The sequence below is a fragment of the Oncorhynchus nerka genome, linkage group LG27 (genome assembly GCF_034236695.1).
Source record: "Oncorhynchus nerka isolate Pitt River linkage group LG27, Oner_Uvic_2.0, whole genome shotgun sequence".
Classification (NCBI taxonomy): Eukaryota; Metazoa; Chordata; class Actinopteri; order Salmoniformes; family Salmonidae; genus Oncorhynchus; species Oncorhynchus nerka.
This window is the reverse complement of record NC_088422.1, coordinates 101,704,999-101,728,116: the sequence shown is the minus strand read 5'-3', so window position 1 is coordinate 101,728,116 and position 23,118 is coordinate 101,704,999. Positions and strand designations below refer to the sequence as shown.

The 23,118-nt window shown below is 44.4% G+C and overlaps 1 protein-coding gene across 1 annotated transcript; it reads left to right on the top strand.

Moving 5' to 3' along the window:
* The first annotated feature begins 18,025 nt into the window (after positions 1-18,025).
* Positions 18,026-20,526, top strand: foxb1a (forkhead box B1a). The gene has a single exon (XM_029657163.2). The coding sequence runs from the start codon at positions 18,594-18,596 to the stop codon at positions 19,545-19,547; it is 954 nt and encodes a 317-aa protein (XP_029513023.1). The 5' UTR covers positions 18,026-18,593; the 3' UTR covers positions 19,548-20,526.
* The last annotated feature ends 2,592 nt before the right edge of the window (positions 20,527-23,118 follow it).

Genomic DNA, 23,118 nt, shown 5'->3' with positions numbered 1-23,118 from the left:
GGTGGTAGGGGCTGTGAATGAGGACTGGTGGTAGGGGCTGTGAATAAGGACTGGTGGTAGGGGCTGTGAATGAGGACTGGTGGTAGGGCTGTGAATGAGGACTGGTGGTAGGGGCTGTGAATGAGGACTGGTGGTAGGGGCTGTGAATAAGGACTGGTGGTAGGGGCTGTGAATGAGGACTGGTGGTAGGGCTGTGAATGAGGACTGGTGGTAGGGGCTGTGAATGAGGACTGGTGGTAGGGGCTGTGAATAAGGACTGGTGGTAGGGGCTGTGAATGAGGACTGGTGGTAAGGGGCTGTGAATGAGGACTGGTGGTATAGGGCTGTGAATGAGGACTGGTGGTAGGGCTGTGAATGAGGACTGGTGTTAGGGGCTGTGAATGAGGACTGGTGGTAGGGGCTGTGAATGAGGACTGGTGTTAGGGGCTGTGAATGAGGACTGGTGGTAGGGGCTGTGAATGAGGACTGGTGGTAGGGGCTGTGAATGAGGACTGGTGGTAGGGGCTGTGAATGAGGACTGGTGGTATAGGGCTGTGAATGAGGACTGGTGGTAGGGGCTGTGAATGAGGACTGGTGGTAGGGGCTGTGAATGAGGACTGGTGGTAGGGGCTGTGAATGAGGACTGGTGGTAGGGGCTGTGAATGAGGACTGGTGGTAGGGGCTGTGAATGAGGACTGGTGGTAGGGGCTGTGAATGAGGACTGGTGGTATAGGGCTGTGAATGAGGACTGGTGGTAGGGCTGTGAATGAGGACTGGTGGTAGGGGTTGTGAATGAGGACTGGTGGTAGGGGCTGTGAATGAGGACTGGTGTTAGGGGCTGTGAATGAGGACTGGTGGTAGGGGCTGTGAATGAGGACTGGTGGTAGGGGCTGTGAATGAGGACTGGTGGTATAGGGCTGTGAATGAGGACTGGTGGTAGGGGCTGTGAATGAGGACTGGTGGTAGGGCTGTGAATGAGGACTGGTGTTAGGGGCTGTGAATGAGGACTGGTGGTAGGGGCTGTGAATGAGGACTGGTGTTAGGGCTGTGAATGAGGACTGGTGTTAAGGGCTGTGAATGAGGACTGATGTTAGGGCTGTGAATGAGGACTGGTGTTAGGGGCTGTGAATGAGGACTGGTGTTAGGGGCTGTGAATGAGGACTGGTGTTAGGGGCAGTGAATGAGGACTGGTTGTATAGGGCTGTGAATGAGGACTGGTGGTAGGGCTGTGAATGAGGACTGGTGTTAGGGCTGTGAATGAGGACTGTTGGTAGGGCTGTGAATGAGGACTGGTGGTAGGGGCTGTGAATGAGGACTGGTGGTAGGGGCTGTGAATGAGGACTGGTGGTATAGGGCTGTGAATGAAGACTGGTGGTAGGGCTGTGAATGAGGACTGGTGGTAGGGGCTGTGAATGAGGACTGGTGGTAGGGGCTGTGAATGAGGACTGGTGTTAGGGGCTGTGAATGAGGACTGGTGGTAGGGGCTGTGAATGAGGACTGGTGGTAGGGGCTGTGAATGAGGACTGGTGGTAGGGGCTGTGAATGAGGACTGGTGGTATAGGGCTGTGAATGAGGACTGGTGGTAGGGGCTGTGAATGAGGACTGGTGGTAGGGCTGTGAATGAGGACTGGTGGTAGGGGCTGTGAATGAGGACTGGTGGTAGGGGCTGTGAATGAGGACTGGTGTTAGGGCTGTGAATGAGGACTGGTGTTAAGGGCTGTGAATGAGGACTGGTGTTAGGGCTGTGAATGAGGACTGGTGTTAGGGGCTGTGAATGAGGACTGGTGTTAGGGGCTGTGAATGAGGACTGGTGTTAGGGCTGTGAATGAGGACTGGTGTTAGGGCTGTGAATGAGGACTGGTGTTAGGGGCTGTGAATGAGGACTAACGCGTTAGGGCTGTGAATGAGGACTGGTGTTAGGGCTGTGAATGAGGACTGGTGTTAGGGGCTGTGAATGAGGACTGGTGTTAGGGCTGTGAATGAAGACTGGTGGTAAGGGCTGTGAATGAGGACTGGTGGTATAGGGCTGTGAATGAGGACTGGTGGTAAGGGCTGTGAATGAGGACTGGTGGTATAGGGCTGTGAATGAGGACTGGTGGTATAGGGCTGTGAATGAGGACTGGTGGTAAGGGCTGTGAATGAGGACTGGTGGTATAGGGCTGTGAATGAGGACTGGTGGTAGGGCTGTGAATGAGGACTGGTGTTAGGGCTGTGAATGAGGACTGGTGTTAGGGCTGTGAATGAGGACTGGTGTTAGGGCTGTGAATGAGGACTGGTGTTAGGGGCTGTGAATGAGGACTGGTGTTAGGGCTGTGAATGAGGACTGACGTTAGGGCTGTGAATGAGGACTGGTGTTAGGGGCTGTGAATGAGGACTGGTGTTAGGGCTGTGAATGAGGACTGGTGTTAGGGGCTGTGAATGAGGACTGGTGGTAGGGGCTGTGAATGAGGACTGGTGGTAGGGGCTGTGAATGAGGACTGGTGGTATAGGGCTGTGAATGAGGACTGGTGGTAGGGGCTGTGAATGAGGACTGGTGGTAGGGGCTGTGAATGAGGACTGGTGGCATAGGGCTGTGAATGAGGACTGGTGGTAGGGCTGTGAATGAGGAATGGTGTTAGGGGCTGTGAATGAGGACTGGTGTTAGGGCTGTGAATGAGGACTGGTGGTAGGGCTGTGAATGAGGACTGGTGTTAGGGGCTGTGAATGAGGACTGGTGTTAGGGCTGTGAATGAGGACTGGTGTTAGGGGCTGTGAATGAGGACTGGTGGTAGGGGCTGTGAATGAGGACTGGTGGTAGGGGCTGTGAATGAGGACTGGTGGTAGGGGCTGTGAATGAGGACTGGTGGTATAGGGCTGTGAATGAGGACTGGTGGTAGGGGCTGTGAATGAGGACTGGTGGTAGGGGCTGTGAATGAGGACTGGTGGTAGGGGCTGTGAATGAGGACTGGTGGTAGGGGCTGTGAATGAGGACTGGTGGTAGGGGCTGTGAATGAGGACTGGTGGTATAGGGCTGTGAATGAGGACTGGTGGTAGGGCTGTGAATGAGGACTGGTGGTAGGGGTTGTGAATGAGGACTGGTGGTAGGGGCTGTGAATGAGGACTGGTGTTAGGGGCTGTGAATGAGGACTGGTGGTAGGGGCTGTGAATGAGGACTGGTGGTAGGGGCTGTGAATGAGGACTGGTGGTATAGGGCTGTGAATGAGGACTGGTGGTAGGGGCTGTGAATGAGGACTGGTGGTAGGGCTGTGAATGAGGACTGGTGTTAGGGGCTGTGAATGAGGACTGGTGGTAGGGGCTGTGAATGAGGACTGGTGTTAGGGCTGTGAATGAGGACTGGTGTTAAGGGCTGTGAATGAGGACTGGTGTTAGGGCTGTGAATGAGGACTGGTGTTAGGGGCTGTGAATGAGGACTGGTGTTAAGGGCTGTGAATGAGGACTGGTGTTAGGGGCAGTGAATGAGGACTGGTTGTATAGGGCTGTGAATGAGGACTGGTGGTAGGGCTGTGAATGAGGACTGGTGTTAGGGCTGTGAATGAGGACTGTTGGTAGGGCTGTGAATGAGGACTGGTGGTAGGGGCTGTGAATGAGGACTGGTGGTAGGGGCTGTGAATGAGGACTGGTGGTATAGGGCTGTGAATGAAGACTGGTGGTAGGGCTGTGAATGAGGACTGGTGGTAGGGGCTGTGAATGAGGACTGGTGGTAGGGGCTGTGAATGAGGACTGGTGTTAGGGGCTGTGAATGAGGACTGGTGGTAGGGGCTGTGAATGAGGACTGGTGGTAGGGGCTGTGAATGAGGACTGGTGGTAGGGGCTGTGAATGAGGACTGGTGGTATAGGGCTGTGAATGAGGACTGGTGGTAGGGGCTGTGAATGAGGACTGGTGGTAGGGCTGTGAATGAGGACTGGTGGTAGGGGCTGTGAATGAGGACTGGTGGTAGGGGCTGTGAATGAGGACTGGTGTTAGGGCTGTGAATGAGGACTGGTGTTAAGGGCTGTGAATGAGGACTGGTGTTAGGGCTGTGAATGAGGACTGGTGTTAGGGGCTGTGAATGAGGACTGGTGTTAGGGGCTGTGAATGAGGACTGGTGTTAGGGCTGTGAATGAGGACTGGTGTTAGGGCTGTGAATGAGGACTGGTGTTAGGGGCTGTGAATGAGGACTAGCGTTAGGGCTGTGAATGAGGACTGGTGTTAGGGCTGTGAATGAGGACTGGTGTTAGGGGCTGTGAATGAGGACTGGTGTTAGGGCTGTGAATGAAGACTGGTGGTAAGGGCTGTGAATGAGGACTGGTGGTATAGGGCTGTGAATGAGGACTGGTGGTAAGGGCTGTGAATGAGGACTGGTGGTATAGGGCTGTGAATGAGGACTGGTGGTATAGGGCTGTGAATGAGGACTGGTGGTAAGGGCTGTGAATGAGGACTGGTGGTATAGGGCTGTGAATGAGGACTGGTGGTAGGGCTGTGAATGAGGACTGGTGTTAGGGCTGTGAATGAGGACTGGTGTTAGGGCTGTGAATGAGGACTGGTGTTAGGGCTGTGAATGAGGACTGGTGTTAGGGGCTGTGAATGAGGACTGGTGTTAGGGCTGTGAATGAGGACTGACGTTAGGGCTGTGAATGAGGACTGGTGTTAGGGCTGTGAATGAGGACTGGTGTTAGGGCTGTGAATGAGGACTGGTGTTAGGGGCTGTGAATGAGGACTGGTGGTAGGGGCTGTGAATGAGGACTGGTGGTAGGGGCTGTGAATGAGGACTGGTGGTATAGGGCTGTGAATGAGGACTGGTGGTAGGGGCTGTGAATGAGGACTGGTGGTAGGGGCTGTGAATGAGGACTGGTGGCATAGGGCTGTGAATGAGGACTGGTGGTAGGGCTGTGAATGAGGACTGGTGTTAGGGGCTGTGAATGAGGACTGGTGTTAGGGCTGTGAATGAGGACTGGTGGTAGGGCTGTGAATGAGGACTGGTGTTAGGGGCTGTGAATGAGGACTGGTGTTAGGGCTGTGAATGAGGACTGGTGCTAGGGGCTGTGAATGAGGACTGGCGTTAGAGCTGTGAATGAGGACTGCAGTTAGGGCTGTGAATGAGGACTGGTGTTAGGGGCAGTGAATGAGGACTGGTTGTATAGGGCTGTGAATGAGGACTGGTGGTAGGGCTGTGAATGAGGACTGGTGTTAGGGCTGTGAATGAGGACTGGTGGTAGGGCTGTGAATGAGGACTGGCATTAGGGTTGTGAATGAGGACTGGTGGTAGGGCTGTGAATGAGGACTGACGTTAGGGCTGTGAATGAGGACTGGTGTTAGGGGCTGTGAATGAGGACTGGTGTTAGGGCTGTGAATGAGGACTGGTGTTAGGGCTGTGAATGAGGACTGGTGTTAGGGGCTGTGAATGAGGACTAACGCGTTAGGGCTGTGAATGAGGACTGGTGTTAGGGCTGTGAATGAGGACTGGTGTTAGGGGCTGTGAATGAGGACTGGTGTTAGGGCTGTGAATGAAGACTGGTGGTAAGGGCTGTGAATGAGGACTGGTGGTATAGGGCTGTGAATGAGGACTGGTGGTAAGGGCTGTGAATGAGGACTGGTGGTATAGGGCTGTGAATGAGGACTGGTGGTATAGGGCTGTGAATGAGGACTGGTGGTAAGGGCTGTGAATGAGGACTGGTGGTATAGGGCTGTGAATGAGGACTGGTGGTAGGGCTGTGAATGAGGACTGGTGTTAGGGCTGTGAATGAGGACTGGTGTTAGGGCTGTGAATGAGGACTGGTGTTAGGGCTGTGAATGAGGATTGGTGTTAGGGGCTGTGAATGAGGACTGGTGTTAGGGCTGTGAATGAGGACTGACGTTAGGGCTGTGAATGAGGACTGGTGTTAGGGGCTGTGAATGAGGACTGGTGTTGGGGCTGTGAATGAGGACTGGTGTTAGGGGCTGTGAATGAGGACTGGTGGTAGGGGCTGTGAATGAGGACTGGTGGTAGGGGCTGTGAATGAGGACTGGTGGTATAGGGCTGTGAATGAGGACTGGTGGTAGGGGCTGTGAATGAGGACTGGTGGTAGGGGCTGTGAATGAGGACTGGTGGTATAGGGCTGTGAATGAGGACTGGTGGTAGGGCTGTGAATGAGGACTGGTGTTAGGGGCTGTGAATGAGGACAGGTGTTAGGGCTGTGAATGAGGACTGGTGGTAGGGCTGTGAATGAGGACTGGTGTTAGGGGCTGTGAATGAGGACTGGTGTTAGGGCTGTGAATGAGGACTGGTGCTAGGGGCTGTGAATGAGGACTGGCGTTAGAGCTGTGAATGAGGACTGCAGTTAGGGCTGTGAATGAGGACTGGTGTTAGGGCTGTGAATGAGGACTGGTGTTAGGGGCTGTGAATGAGGACTAACGCGTTAGGGCTGTGAATGAGGACTGGCGTTAGGGCTGTGAATGAGGACTGGTGTTAGGGGCAGTGAATGAGGACTGGTGTTAGGGCTGTGAATGAGGACTGGTGTTAGGGGCTGTGAATGAGGACTGGTGTTAGGGCTGTGAATGAGGACTGGTGGTAAGGGCTGTGAATGAGGACTGGTGGTAGGGGCTGTGAATGAGGACTGGTGTTAGGGCTGTGAATGAGGACTGGTGTTAGGGGCTGTGAATGAGGACTGGTGTTAGGGCTGTGAATGAGGACTGGTGTTAGGGGCTGTGAATGAGGACTGGTGGTAGGGGCTGTGAATGAGGACTGGTGGTAGGGGCTGTGAATGAGGACTGGTGGTATAGGGCTGTGAATGAGGACTGGTGGTAGGGGCTGTGAATGAGGACTGGTGGTAGGGGCTGTGAATGAGGACTGGTGGTATAGGGCTGTGAATGAGGACTGGTGGTAGGGCTGTGAATGAGGACTGGTGGTAGGGCTGTGAATGAGGACTGGTGTTAGGGGCTGTGAATGAGGACTGGTGTTAGGGCTGTGAATGAGGACTGGTGCTAGGGGCTGTGAATGAGGACTGGCGTTAGAGCTGTGAATGAGGACTGCAGTTAGGGCTGTGAATGAGGACTGGTGTTAGGGGCAGTGAATGAGGACTGGTGTTAGGGCTGTGAATGAGGACTGGTGTTAGGGGCAGTGAATGAGGACTGGTGTTAAGGGCTGTGAATGAGGACTGGTGTTAGGGGCTGTGAATGAGGACTGGCGTTAGGGGCTGTGAATGAGGACGAACGCGTTAGGGCTGTGAATGAGGACTGGCGTTAGGGCTGTGAATGAGGACTGGTGTTAGGGCTGTGAATGAGGACTGGTGTTAGGGCTGTGAATGAGGACTGGTGAATGAGGACTGGTGTTAGGGCAGTGAATGAGGACTGGTGTTAGGGCTGTGTAGGAAGGAGAAGTATTGGCTGGCTTTGTAAGGGGATTGTCATTTGTGTTGACCTGGGGCTGGCCATGGGGCTGCCTGTGGGGCTGCCTGTGGGGCTGTCTGTGGGGCTGTCTGTATGTATGTATGATGTTATACATGTGTCACTTCATACCTCTCTGTCTGTCATGGTGACATGTCTCAGTATCTCTAGTCATGGTGACATGTCTCAGTATCTCTGGTCATGGAGACATGTATCTGTGTCTCTAGTCATGGAGACATGTCTCAGTATCTCTAGTCATGGTGACATGTCTCAGTATCTCTAGTCATGGTGACATGTCTCAGTATCTCTAGTCATGGTGACATGTCTCAGTATCTCTAGTCATGATGACATGTCTCAGTATCTCTAGTCATGGTGACATGTCTCAGTATCTCTAGTCATGGTGACATGTCTCAGTATCTCTAGTCATGGTGACATGTCTCAGTATCTCTAGTCATGGTGACATGTCTCAGTATCTCTAGTCATGGTGACATGTCTCAGTATCTCTAGTGATGGAGACATGTCTCAGTATCTCTAGTCATGGTGACATGTCTCTGTGTCTCTAGTCATGGTGACATGTCTCAGTATCTCTAGTCAAGGTGACATGTCTCTGTGTCTCTAGTCATGGTGACATGTATCTGTGTCTCTAGTCATGGAGACATGTCTCAGTATCTCTAGTCATGGTGACATGTCTCTGTGTCTCTAGTCATGGTGACATGTCTCAGTATCTCTAGTCAAGGTGACATGTATCTGTGTCTCTAGTCATGGTGACATGTATCTGTGTCTCTAGTCATGGAGACATGTCTCAGTATCTCTAGTCATGGTGACATGTCTCAGTATCTCTAGTCATGGTGACATGTCTCAGTATCTCTAGTCATGGTGACATGTCTCAGTATCTCTAGTCATGGTGACATGTCTCAGTATCTCTAGTCATGGTGACATGTCTCAGTATCTCTAGTCATGGTGACATGTCTCAGTATCTCTAGTGATGGAGACATGTCTCAGTATCTCTAGTCATGGTGACATGTCTCAGTATCTCTAGTCATGGTGACATGTCTCAGTATCTCTAGTCATGGTGACATGTCTCAGTATCTCTACTCATGGTGACATGTCTCAGTATCTCTAGTCATGGTGACATGTCTCAGTATCTCTAGTCATGGTGACATGTCTCAGTATCTCTAGTCATGGTGACATGTCTCAGTATCTCTAGTCATGGTGACATGTCTCAGTATCTCTAGTCATGGTGACATGTCTCAGTATCTCTAGTCATGGGTTATAACATGTCTCAGTATCTCTAGTCATGGTGACATGTCTCAGTATCTCTAGTCATGGTGACATGTCTCAGTATCTCTAGTCATGGTGACATGTCTCAGTATCTCTAGTCATGGAGACATGTCTCAGTATCTCTAGTCATGGGTTATAACATGTCTCAGTATCTCTAGTCATGTTGACATGTCTCAGTATCTCTAGTCATGGTGACATGTCTCTGTGTCTCTAGTCATGGTGACATGTCTCAGTATCTCTAGTCATGGAGACATGTCTCAGTATCTCTAGTCATGGGTTATAACATGCCTCAGTATCTCTAGTCATGTTGACATGTCTCAGTATCTCTAGTCATGGTGACATGTCTCAGTATCTCTAGTCATGGTGACATGTCTCAGTATCTCTAGTCATGGTGACATGTCTCAGTATCTCTACTCATGGTGACATGTCTCAGTATCTCTAGTCATGGTGACATGTCTCAGTATCTCTAGTGATGGAGACATGTCTCAGTATCTCTAGTCATGGTGACATGTCTCAGTATCTCTAGTCATGGGTTATAACATGTCTCAGTATCTCTAGTCATGGTGACATGTCTCAGTATCTCTAGTCATGGTGACATGTCTCAGTATCTCTAGTCATGGTGACATGTCTCAGTATCTCTAGTCATGGAGACATGTCTCAGTATCTCTAGCAATGGGTTATAACATGTCTCAGTATCTCTAGTCATGTTGACATGTCTCAGTATCTCTAGTCATGGTGACATGTCTCTGTGTCTCTAGTCATGGTGACATGTCTCAGTATCTCTAGTCATGGAGACATGTCTCAGTATCTCTAGTCATGGGTTATAACATGTCTCAGTATTTCTAGTCATGTTGACATGTCTCAGTATCTCTAGTCATGGTGACATGTCTCTGTGTCTCTAGTCATGGTGACATGTCTCAGTATCTCTAGTCATGGTGACATGTCTCTGTGTCTCTAGTCATGGTGACATGTCTCAGTATCTCTAGTCATGGTGACATGTCTCAGTATCTCTAGTCATGGTGACATGTCTCAGTATCTCTAGTCATGGTGACATGTCTTAGTATATCTAGTCATGGAGACATGTCTCAGTATCTCTAGTCATGGAGACATGTCTCTGTGTCTCTAGTCATGGAGGCATGTCTCAGTATCTCTAGTCATGGAGACATGTCTCTCTGTCTCTAGTCATGGTGACATGTCTCAGTATCTCTAGTCATGGTGACATGTCTCAGTATCTCTAGTCAAGGTGACATGTCTCAGTATCTCTAGTCATGGGTTATAACATGTCTCAGTATCTCTAGTCATGGTGACATGTCTCAGTATCTCTAGTCATGGTGACATGTCTCAGTATCTCTAGTCATGGAGACATGTCTCAGTATCTCTAGTCATGGGTTATAACATGTCTCAGTATCTCTAGTCATGGTGACATGTCTCAGTATCTCTAGTCATGGTGACATGTCTCTGTGTCTCTAGTCATGGTGACATGTCTCAGTATCTCTAGTCATGGAGACATGTCTCAGTATCTCTAGTCATGGGTTATAACATGTCTCAGTATCTCTAGTCATGGTGACATGTCTCAGTATCTCTAGTCATGGTGACATGTCTCTGTGTCTCTAGTCATGGTGACATGTCTCAGTATCTCTAGTCATGGTGACATGTCTCTGTGTCTCTAGTCATGTTGACATGTCTCAGTATCTCTAGTCATGGTGACATGTCTCAGTATCTCTAGTCATGGTGACATGTCTCAGTATCTCTAGTCATGGTGACATGTCTCAGTATATCTAGTCATGGAGACATGTCTCAGTATCTCTAGTCATGGAGACATGTCTCTGTGTCTCTAGTCATGGAGACATGTCTCAGTATCTCTAGTCATGGAGACATGTCTCTGTGTCTCTAGTCATGGTGACATGTCTCAGTATCTCTAGTCATGGTGACATGTCTCAGTATCTCTAGTCAAGGTGACATGTCTCAGTATCTCTAGTCATGGTGACATGTCTCAGTATCTCTAGTCATGGTGACATGTCTCAGTATCTCTAGTCATGGGTTATAACATGTCTCAGTATCTCTAGTCATGGTGACATGTCTCAGTATCTCTAGTCATGGTGACATGTCTCAGTATCTCTAGTCATGGAGACATGTCTCAGTATCTCTAGTCATGGGTTATAACATGTCTCAGTATCTCTAGTCATGGTGACATGTCTCAGTATCTCTAGTCATGGTGACATGTCTCTGTGTCTCTAGTCATGGTGACATGTCTCAGTAGCTCTAGTCATGGAGACATGTCTCAGTATCTCTAGTCATGGGTTATAACATGTCTCAGTATCTCTAGTCATGGTGACATGTCTCTGTGTCTCTAGTCATGGTGACATGTCTCCGTGTCTCTTGTCCCAGATCACTGTTCCTCCTCCATCAAACTCGTCCGTCGGACTTCCAGATAGTGAAGCGTGATTCATCACTCCAGAGAAAGAGTTTCCACTGTTCCAGAGTCCAATGGCGACGAGCTTTACACCACTCCGGCTGTCGCTTGGCAATGCGCATGGTGATCTTAGGCTTGTGTGCGGCTGCTTGGCCATGGAAACCCATTTCATGAAGCTCCTGATGAACAGTTCTTGTAGCTGACGATGCATCCAGAGGCAGTTTGGAACTCGGTAGTAAGTGTTGCAACCAAGGACAGGTTATTTTACATTTCAAATTAGAAAGGACAGGTTAATTTACATTTCAAATTGGAAAGGACACGTTCATTTACATTTCAAATTGGAAAGGACAGGTTCATTTACATTTCAAATTGGAAAGGACGGGTTCATTTACATTTCAATTTAGAAAGGACAGGTTCATTTACATTTAAAATTAGAAAGGACAGTTTAATTAGAAAGGACAGGTTATTTTACATTTAAAATGAGAAAGGACAGTTTATTTAGAAAGGACAGGTTATTTTACATTTAAAATTAGAAAGGACAGGTTCATTAGAAAGGACAGGTTATTTTACATTTAAAATTAGAAAGGACAGTTTAATTAGAAAGGACAGGTTATTTTTTACATTTCAAATTAGAAAGGACAGGTTATTTTTTACATTTCAAATTAGAAAGGACAGGTTATTTTTTACATTTCAAATTAGAAAGGTGTTAAAACAATGGAAGTGTTGATGGATACCTGTTTTTCAAATCAAATCGTGTTTGTCACATGCCCCAAATACTACAGGTACTACAGGTATAGACCTTACAGTGAAATTCTTACTTTACCAGCCCTTATAAGAAAAGAAAGTGTTAAAAGATAGTATTTACTCAAATAAACTGCAGTTAAAAAAATATATATTATTTTTTATTAATAAATCAATTAAAAATAAATACAAAATGTGGTTCCAGGAATCATGACTAGGTCTTTATGTGGCTTTTTATTGTCCATGTCATTTTACCTTCCTCCACTTTGAGACACCAACAAGCAGGTGAAAAGAAGCAGGCGTGGTGTGTTAGTGGGACTTGGATCTGTGTACGAAAGGGCTTTATAGGGAGCGGCAGGGTAGCCTAGTGGTTAGAGCGTAGACTAGTAACCGGAAGGTTGCATGTTCAAATCCGAGCTGACAAGTTACAACTATGTCCTTCTTCCCCTGAACAGGCAGTTAACCCACTGTTCCTAGGCAGTCATTGTAAATATGAATTTGTTCTTAAAATAAAAAAGACGTGACATTTTGACTACTAATTGCTTTCTCCAATTATGCTATATGTTACTACTACTATTACTACTACGTAGAACATGTTTTTTTTTAACAATTTGATAAAGCTTAATTTATCTTTAATTTCTATGCTTTAATGTAACATACTTGTATTTTATGGCATTAGTTATACTGAAGAATGAGGAAACGTTGAGGCTGTCTTTCAGTAGGGTAGTTCCTGGTTAGTTGGACTACCTGAAAAGCCCGAGGCGTTTAGGGACCACATGGGAATCATCGTGAATGGAATCCTATCGGTCCTAATGATCGCCTTGGGGGGGTTTAGATTCCTTCCCATCATTGATCTAAATTCTAAACTCCTTTACGGTTGCTTCCTATCGTTCTACCGCTCCATTTGAAGCAGGAAAACAGAGCTCTGGTCAGTCAGGTGGAATCCCCAGACTGACCTCAGGGAATCAGACCTTCCAAGCTGCTCCTTATCTTCTCCATCCGCCACCTTCCAATGTTATGCTCCTTTAATTGAGAGATCTTCTTACTTGATGTATTGTAAAATGAATCGCTAATTTATGTAATCACTCAATTAACGATAATTCCAGCATATGTTCAAAATGCCCAGAGGGTTTTCTTCTCGCAGGTACTTATTTTGATGTCACGGTGAAACAGCTAATTAATTTTACATGCATATTAATTTGGGGTCTGCTAAGAGAGAGTCCCTCCCTCCCAACTCCCATCGTCGCGCTGCCTCATTTGTGAACGCAGACTCAGGCCAAATATTTATCTTTTTAACCTTTTTTTGTGTGGGGGGGGGTGGAAAACAATTTAAGATTTAAATTGCATAATTAATATTGTTGCTTAGTCTAATTCATGTGTCTTTTAAAAATTGTAATCCGTTATTTATTTATTTATTTATTTATACACAACACACATTCGCTCATCCTAACGCAGTCTTATCAAACATTACATTGAACCTGAACAAAACACGTTATTTCAGGATCAAATAGTTTACATCTGTCTATTTCAAACAACAACAACAAAACCCACGGAAACCTCTGAGCTGAAAGCTTGTGCATAAACACAGGCTACTCTATGAAGGACAGCACTTTACTGTCTATTTCAAACAACAACAACAGAAACCCACGGAAACCTCTGAGCTGAAAGCTTGTGCATAAACACAGGCTACTCTATGAAGGACAGCACTTTACTGTCTATTTCAAAGTATTTTGGACGCATTCTCCTCTTTACTAGTGAATTAACGATTCCCTTTTAATTACTAAGAAAACCCGCGGCAGGCAACCTTGAGTGCTTCTGTATGATAATGAAGGAAAATGAATGAACTGAATAATGTTCGTTAACTCTAAAACACGTCTCCCTTCACTCCCTTCTCCCCCCCCCTTCCCCCTTCCCCTCCTCCTCTCCTCCACTTTAGCACTAAAAGGGCGTTGAGTGTCTTAATGAGATCTCTCTGTAGTCTAATTAATTGACGCTGTCGTCTTGAATATTCATAATATTCCTATACAGTAGCTCTACGTCAGTTAGCACCGCTATACGGTACTAATTGTACTGTGCAGCAGCAGCTCGGGAAAGAGTGCAGCCATAGACCTTCATTACAATCAATAATGCTCAGATTCACCAGAGTCAAGTACCGTCTCCAACACCTGCCGATAAGTCAAAGTATGTTTATAGAGTGGTTTACAAAAAATATAGTGGTTTACAAAAAATATAGTGGTTTACAAAAAATATAGTGGTTTACAAAAAAAAACATTTTTGTAATGACATTCTGTTTATTATGTTTAAAATAAAATATGCTACTTCATAGCAATAGCCTAACATGTCACCATAATAATACAATTATAATTATTATTGATTATTATTATTATTATTATTATTATTATTATAGATATAATGGTATATATACATATTTGGCATTCAACTGGATATAGGACTATTTTATATAAGTTATACAAGTATTCGTGAATAGATTGTTTTGAAGGTGTTAATGTCATTAATTAGTTGTTTATGCAAATGTTTTCATTGACAATGTAAATTACCCCGTCAGCAGTTGCAGTTTGTTTATTCATTCGTTTTTAGTAAATCTACAATGCCTCTAGATAAAGATGACTAATAATAATAATACTACTAATAATAGGATGAAGGAAGCCCATGTTGAGTTTACTGCACAGCGATCACAGCAGGGCCTTGATCCAATAACAGCAGCACCAGATGAAGTGAAGAGCGAGACGGCACGTCATAATAACAACAGAACCAGATGACGTGAAGAGAGAGACGGCACGTCATAATAACAACAGAACCAGATGACGTGAAGAGAGAGACGCCACGTCATAATAACAACAGCACCAGATGACCAGAGTGACCCACGTCATAATAACAACAGCACCAGATGACGTGAAGAGAGAGAGATGCCATAACTTTCACCAGGGTTCACTGACATTACAGTAGGTCTGAAAACCCTACTACTGTTGTTAGAGCTTTAGATCCGCTATCTATGTATTTATATATATATATATAGCCTAGTATATATTTATAATAGATCTATTCTGATTTCTTGGGTTGCTACAAGTGTATGATATTAATTTGATCACAATTTGATCACAATTTGATCAAACTTTTATACAAGGATTCTAAAGATTGTAATTGCCACTTTAAAATGTCAGACTTGATTTGCTCTAACTATAAATGTATTATCCATCTACAAAAAAACGTCCTTTAATTATAATCCACACAATAATTCACATTTCATGTTTCTACATGATTATTTTCCTGCTGTCAGAGACTGGTCAAATTAAGGTCCTGCATCTGTACTTCATTTTATTGTTGGGAATAGTGTAGGCCCGTTAACCTTTAATTACTGTGGGCCTGTCCACTTGATTTGACCAATAATTGTTTTATCATAACATTCCGATGTGTGCCCATAATAAATCATTCGTGGTCAGAGGCTAATGTGATTATTTTTATTTTAATGAATAGCTGAATGCAGTTTTTTCATTCACGCTTTAAATCCATATCTGTTTTCCAGCGCACGGTAACGCGACGAACACACGTTGGTTTTGTCTATTTTCTTGGCGAGAATGTGCCATGAAAACACACTATAATTTTCCTATAAATGTGTATGAAACGTATCGCCATTCGCTATTCAACTTTTTCAGGTATTTTTTTCTCTTCATTGTATTTATTCTGCAGTTCTCCAAGTCGTTCTCAAAGTAGATTATAAATGAACTTCTCATTTGAGACAGTTCATGTTTCTGCATAATATTGTTCCCCCAATTTACATTTACTAACCAATCTTTCTGACAGGGATATTCAGCTATCATTTGTTACTTTTGGAGCGAAGGCGATTTTTTGGCGGGGGGGCAACATTTGTTTTCCTTTGTGCTCTGGTGCAGCAGTGGAGAGACGACGTGTGAAAGTGGCTGTTAGGTCCGCCTTTCTCCCTCTCTGACCCGGCTCTTTATCCCCGTCGCCCTGGGAATGGCACGCATCGCTACTCTACTTTAGAGGAGCAGCAGAGAGCGCCTTTGTTTGAGTCCTTTTGGGTCGCACAAAATTGTTCTCCGTTCCGCCGCTGCAAAAAAAAAAGAAGCTACTTCAGACCAGGAGCAGGTTCACAAGTGCAATGCAATTTGGCTTAGCTCAACCTTTGTTCCGCTTGTACAAATGACCAAACAGTGCTCACATTATACAGTTGATCTACTGGGGATTCAACAGGCTCTTTTGGAGAAGAGGAGAAAGGCGAGTTCATCTGTTCAGAATCATGGTGGCGGAATTTTTCCCTCAATCCGCAGCTTTGTGGGATAAAACGTCTTGGACAGATGCAGTTAGAGATCAGAAGCGTAAAATATGATTAAATGTTAAGGAAAAGTTAACTGAAATCAAAAGGTTAAATGGTTTGATGGGAATTGTATTGCGTAACAGTGTGAACATATCCGAATGTCAGGACCGTTTTCCCCTTGACGCTGAATTGACAATAAATTGTTTTCTAATAACAATAATAATAATAATAATAAAACGTTAAATATACACCGATTTTTTGCTATTTTCCTCAAACTCTTTTGATATCAACATCCATACAGCTTTGTCCAATCTGTTCACACACATTAGCATCGCAACAGAAACAACCGATGATGACTGAGTGACTGACTGAAACCACACCGTTTCACTCTAAAGGGCTTGGATTACCACAGGCCCGCATCCCGACTGGCTTTATTCCTACTCGCCCCTGCAGCCTGTCCGTCCGAATCATGATTCCGTGTATTGTGGACGCATGGAGAGAAATTAGCATAGATTATGAGTTGGTCCGAGTGTGTGGTCCTTCTCATTGGGATGTGGCCAGGCAGAAAGGGAAGGTGGCTTGGCTAGGAGGGTGCGCTCACACAGAGAGAAGAATGTCCATTGATCTGAATACGTCCCCCATTAGGTTCACACTCACATAATTGACTTATTGGTATTTTATACAGTTTCTATAGCATTGTCGTAAGTCTCGTAACCACCCGAGTTTTACAATTCAATGACTGGCTTAATTTAAACCTGTTCATCCGCGTAGAAAGTGTATTTTTGTTTGTACGTTTGCTTGTCACAGCTTTGTGGGAGTCGTCTGGTAAACACTAACATATTGGTATTAGGCTATTATACCTTTTGTAGGCTATTCGAAACAAATTAAATACACACATTCTAAACATTGCGTCATCATATGTATGTCTCCACATATATTCAAGTGTACATTTCAAGTCAAAACGTTTATTAATTGTGCCTTTTGGGGATTACCTATGACGTGCACTATAACACACTCATCATATTCCCCCAATAACTAGTTCGAAGATATATATATATTTTATCGACTGCGGCGCATGCTCTCGGACGCTGAATACACACACACACACACACACACACACACACACACACACACACACACACACACACACACACACACACACACACACACACACACACACACACACACACACACACACACACACACTCAAAGAGGGAAAAATCCAAGTCAGACAACAGTAACAGTATTCAAAGGGAGTGTATTGAGTAATTGACAATACAACTTCAACAAATACATTCAGGAAATAATTGTATATTATTTCAAAGGGCAATTAACAGTTAACCGTCATGTAAAGACGTTAGTTAATATGACAGAGTAAACAAACTGTTAGTCACCAGTTAGATGACTATAGATCACAGATTGGTACACAAATTGTCGATTCGATATCAGTTCAAATCACACTGTCCCCTATAAACAGCTGAAACTAAAATGTAATCAATGACACGTCATTCAACACGGGAAAAAAAAACTTACAACGGACTATAACAGAACAAATAGAGAGACTGCGCCAAGAAGCGACGGCCCTCCATGCCAAACATCAAATTGCTTAGTAGCTCTATTTGTAAACGCAAATAGTTGACTAAGCACCCCTTGCTCGGTGCACAAAAGGTTATCTGCATACCTTCACACGGCGTAACCGGGCTTTCATCACCCTCCCTCACACTTCAAATCCGGTGGGTCGCTGTGCCTTTTCACCCCTTCGCTCTGTCTTCAAATGGAAATCATTTCTATTGGCTCAAGGTGTCCATGTAAATAGGTGTAAATGAATCCAGATTATGCCTTTGCTTTCTCCTCGGAGCGAGTAGCCCCCCCCCCCCCCCCACCCAAGGCGGTTGTCATGTGATAGCGAAGAAGTGGCACATTAATGAAGCGGCTCTACGGGGGTCTTTTCTCCTGTCATCACATTAAACTATCACACGGTTCGGGGAAGGACATGGAAATAGCAGCTACTTAGCTCTGCTCATCACAACAAGGGCCACAACATATCGGGAACCATTCAGAGAGTCGTGGTGTGTGTGTGTGTGTGGGGGGGAAGGAGAAGCTTATTGCTGCTTGCTTAACTAAAGATAGCGCATCATATAGGCCATCTGAAGGGAGAGAACGAGACTGTTTTCATAGGACGGCTGTTTTCAAGACCCACAGCCCATAAGCGCCGAGTGAACAGTCCACGGAGGAAACAGACAGTGAGTTGCGTTGCTGAATTTCATGCATCTTGGGGAACTTTCAGTAACTTTTAATCGCGGGGATATTGCAGTTTTTTTTTGTACTTTGCGTTATAAAGACAATCTATGCGGCGAATGTATGGAGTTTTACGCGTTCGTAATGTTGTTTTGAACAATTGTTTTGAACAACCCGTCCCAGAGTGATACTTCAAGGAGTGTAAGACAAAGTTCTATTTATCCTGTTTGTCCGAGAAAAACTGGAAGAACTGTAGTCTGACGCGCCATTCAGCATAGTATTTTGACAGAAAGTCCAACAGAATGCCTCGTCCGGGGAGAAACACGTATAGCGACCAGAAACCTCCCTATTCCTACATCTCCCTGACCGCCATGGCTATCCAGTCCTGCCCGGAGAAGATGCTCCCGCTCAGCGAGATCTACAAGTTCATCATGGACAGGTTCCCTTACTACCGAGAGAACACCCAGCGGTGGCAGAACTCCTTACGACACAACCTCTCTTTCAACGACTGTTTTATTAAAATCCCCAGGCGGCCGGACCAGCCGGGTAAAGGGAGTTTCTGGGCTCTCCATCCCAGCTGCGGGGACATGTTCGAGAACGGAAGTTTCTTGCGGCGTCGTAAACGCTTCAAGTTGATGATGATGGCGTCCGAGCATCTGGCGCAAAGCAAACAGTCGGACGCTGCCCACTATCTCCAACAACAAGCCAAACTCCGACTGAGCGCTCTGGCTGCTTCCGGCACACATCTCCCGCAAATGTCCGGTTACAACATAGGAGTCTCTCACCAACCGTCAACTTTCAAACACCCGTTCGCAATCGAGAACATAATCGCCAGAGAGTATAAAATGCCAGGCGGACTGGCCTTCTCCACCATGCAGTCTATGTCTGCTGGCTACCCGCTGCACAACCAGCTCACCACGGCCTGGCCTCATATGTACAGCTCCAGCGTCATGGACACGGTAGCTCCCATCTCCATGGCCAGTGATTATTCGGCCTACGGAATGCCCCTCAAGTCTATTTGCTATGGCGCGCAGAGTCTACCTGCCATCCCCGTGCCAATCAAGCCCACCCCTACTTCGATGCCAGGGCTCTCGGCTCTGCCAACACATATTCCAGCTTTCTTAGCGAACTCTCCCCAGTCTCTCAGCCCCACGTCTCCTCAGACAGCTACCAGCCAAAGCAGCCCTGCCACGCCGAGCGAAACGCTCATAAACCCGGCCTCTTCGGCCATGCAGTCCGTGGTGTCGGTGCACTGACATGACGTTAGCGGATGGGACTTTATTAAAAACTTCTGAAAAAGAAAAGAGATGCTTATCAACTTTTCCAAAGCGCTATTTTATTGTTTGATCAATTCATGACCAACCAACTAAAATATGCTCTAACAATCATGAGGCAAGATATTTGCGTTTTGTGGTTTATCGATGTACTTAGATGTTTGACTTGAGACTTGTTGTGGCAGTGACCTTTGTCTTTCTATGACGCGCATATAGGCTACATCGTTTTGTTACCTGTTTAGGGTCATTTAAGAATAATCCAATTCTGAGATTATTTTCAAAAAGCACTATCGTTATCCGTATCTATATTCTTGCTTACATTTTATTGCCAAGTCTCCGATACATATTCCAATTCAATTAAACTAAACCTGGTCAAAACAATTCGTTATTACATTAGAAAATGTTGTCCGAATATTCGTTTTGTTGTTGTTGCATTTTCGTCAAGATAAAAAGGTCAAGAAAAATAAATTAATTAAATCATCTTTTTTGTCAATTAAATTTAACGTGACTTTTTAGTTTACAGCTCCCTTTAATGCGCATTGCATTTGCTATACCAAACAGCCAAATTTAGTTTTTAGGAGAATAAAAAAATAAAGAAAGAGAACAATCACAGAGGTGACATTTTCAAAATAACAAAACTTGAAAACAGATATTTATGGTTTACTTTGGTGTCTGGTTGTCTGCATTCAAAACATTCAAATATATTTGAATTGATGGAAGAATAAGTTGAAATGTGTAAACTGCACTTTTTTTTGTTAAATGTTTTAGATTATCTGTAGTTGTTCTGTGGACCATTTTAATTTAAAACAAAAAAATAAATAAACTGTGGTGACCGGATGTATAAAAAAAAAAGCAGTATATTTGTACGTTCTCTAAAACGCATGCTATTTCAAAACGTTGTGTTGTATTTGCTGCGAGCATGCGTGCTTCTCCAAGTGTGCCATGTGTCTGCAATAAATTATTGGTCATCAAGAATATTTTCCCATTAAAAAAAACTGCGTAAACATTATGTTACATTGCGGTGTGTTTTTTTTTTATTTAAACAGGTTATTTAACACACACACACACACACACACACACACACACACACACACACACACACACACACACACACACACACACACACACAAAAAACATATATATATAATGATTTAGTAAATATGATTGTCGGTGTTGTAGCATTCTAGACTATAGTAGTTTAAATGATTATAAAGTCAAGTAAGGTAGCAATAATAGTAGTTATGTAATTGTACATGGTTCATTGAGCTTTATATGACACTGGATCCTATTAAACCACATTTTGAGCAGAAATGAACTAGATTCAAAGGCATGAAGGCAATTCAGCAGATCTCACTTACTCAACAGGTTGCAGGTGTGTTTAAGGGACAAACATTCCTTTATGTTCCAACGTTAATCACAGTTAGAGGCCTAATGTTGTAGTTATACTACAACTATACTAATACTATGATATATATTTCAACAATTATAGCTGTATTTGCACAAAAATAAATAATAACCCAACATTCGAGCCAAAATCTCTATTTACAAACTTCCTTTGAGACAATATTCGTTATGGATGTAAATTAGAAATATTCACTGTGATAATATCCGATTCCTGGGGATTTTCTCAACTCAGTCCCCCATCGCTAAGTATAAACAAATATGTTGGGATTCCATCACTGTATGCTATTAACGAGACCTACATCAAATACACCCCCTCTCCCCCCTCCCTCCATCCACTTCATTCAGTCCATTCGTCTTGAATAGGGAACGTAAAGAATAGCGAAGTTAGACGGGGCCACCGATGTAGATATAGTCCCCTTTTTCAATGAGACAAAAAGAGTGATTTTCACCAACACATTGCTGACTGGGGCGACTTGGAAACGAGTTCTGAAAACCTCTTTGGAATTTAAATGTGCCCCCCACCACCCCCCTGTTTGGTCTGTTTGCACAACATTGAAGGTTTGTTGGACAGTACCAACACAACAAGTGCGTAGACGGCGACACTTGCCATTTTGTTTTGTCAATGGTGTGAAATGATGAAATTCACTTTTCTTATAATATAAAGTGCAAACACACACATTAAATATACGATAATACCTCGACTTTTGCTATTGTATTCATTAAGCACTGAACTGGGCTTGAGCAGAGGGACGACGTTGTGATGCATTCCAATACCCTCATTATTCTTTAAAGGAAATCGCAATTCGTTGATAGAGTATTTGAATAATGTTGTCAGTCTTACGTCTGGTCCTTATATGTGCTTCACCAGAGGTTACAATCGGAACATTATCGAGTACATCTATTACCGCAGGCTACAGGTACACCGAACACAATCGCAATTTATTAGTGTTTTAGAAGCAACGTTTTAAGGAGCTCCTCATAGCTCAGTCTTTCTCAGGGACGAGCAGAGAGAGACCTGTCCCATTTATTCTGTTATAATAGGGTAGTTAGATAATATATATTTATAATAGGGTAGTTAGATAATATATATTTATAATAGGGTAGTTAGATAATATATATTTATAATAGGGTAGTTAGATAATATATATTTATAATAGGGTAGTTAGATAATATATATTTATAATAGGGTAGTTACGATAATATATATTTATAGTAGGGTAGTTACAGAAATATATATTTACTTGATTATAATATGGTAATTACGGAAATATATATAGTTATAATATGGTAATTACGGAAATATATATTTGCATATATGTGTAGTGAAATAACTTCAACATTTTTACTCAGCCCTTGATTAAAAAGTATCCTGGAATTCAGGTACAATCCAACTGTCCACGAGGTTAGTTTGCTTTGAAATGTATGTGTTTTAACAATCAGGTTTAATGAATTAAAGTATGACGATTGGAAATCAATGCGTAACAATTCATTATCACCGAAGACTTTTGAAGACCTTGAATTCATTAAATGTATCCAATTGAATTTCATACATTCCAGATGAACAAACCCATCTCATTAGCTTGAAGTTCCGTTTAAACGTTTTTAAACGTTTTTGCATGAAACTGTAGTTTTTTATATGAACATTTACAAAAAAACACAAACTTTGCACTGGTTATAAACGTGTCCCTCTGAGATTTCACGATTTTAATTTTGGAAATGAGAAAGAACGAGATGCCTGCTAGCTCCTGATTTTAGAAACACCAAGTCAGTCTGACGATGTGCTACCCTGTAAGGCTGCCATTATCAAAAAAATGCGAATTAAAACAAACGTTCACACGGTATCTTTTATTTCCAAAACGTTTCCAATACAACAGGTTTTCAGTGTGAATAAGGTCCCTTTAAAAAGCTTTGAGATGTAATCAGCTGCATTATAGCTTAAATAACCGCTGTCCTCGTTACCTCCGCAATAAGACCCCATCCAGTCAGATATGAAGGTTAACTCACACACACACACACACACACACACACACACACACACACACACACACACACACACACACACACACACACACACACACGCACGCACACACGCACGCACGCACGCGCAACACACGCTCGTGAAATACAGCTCCACCTCCAATTCCATCCT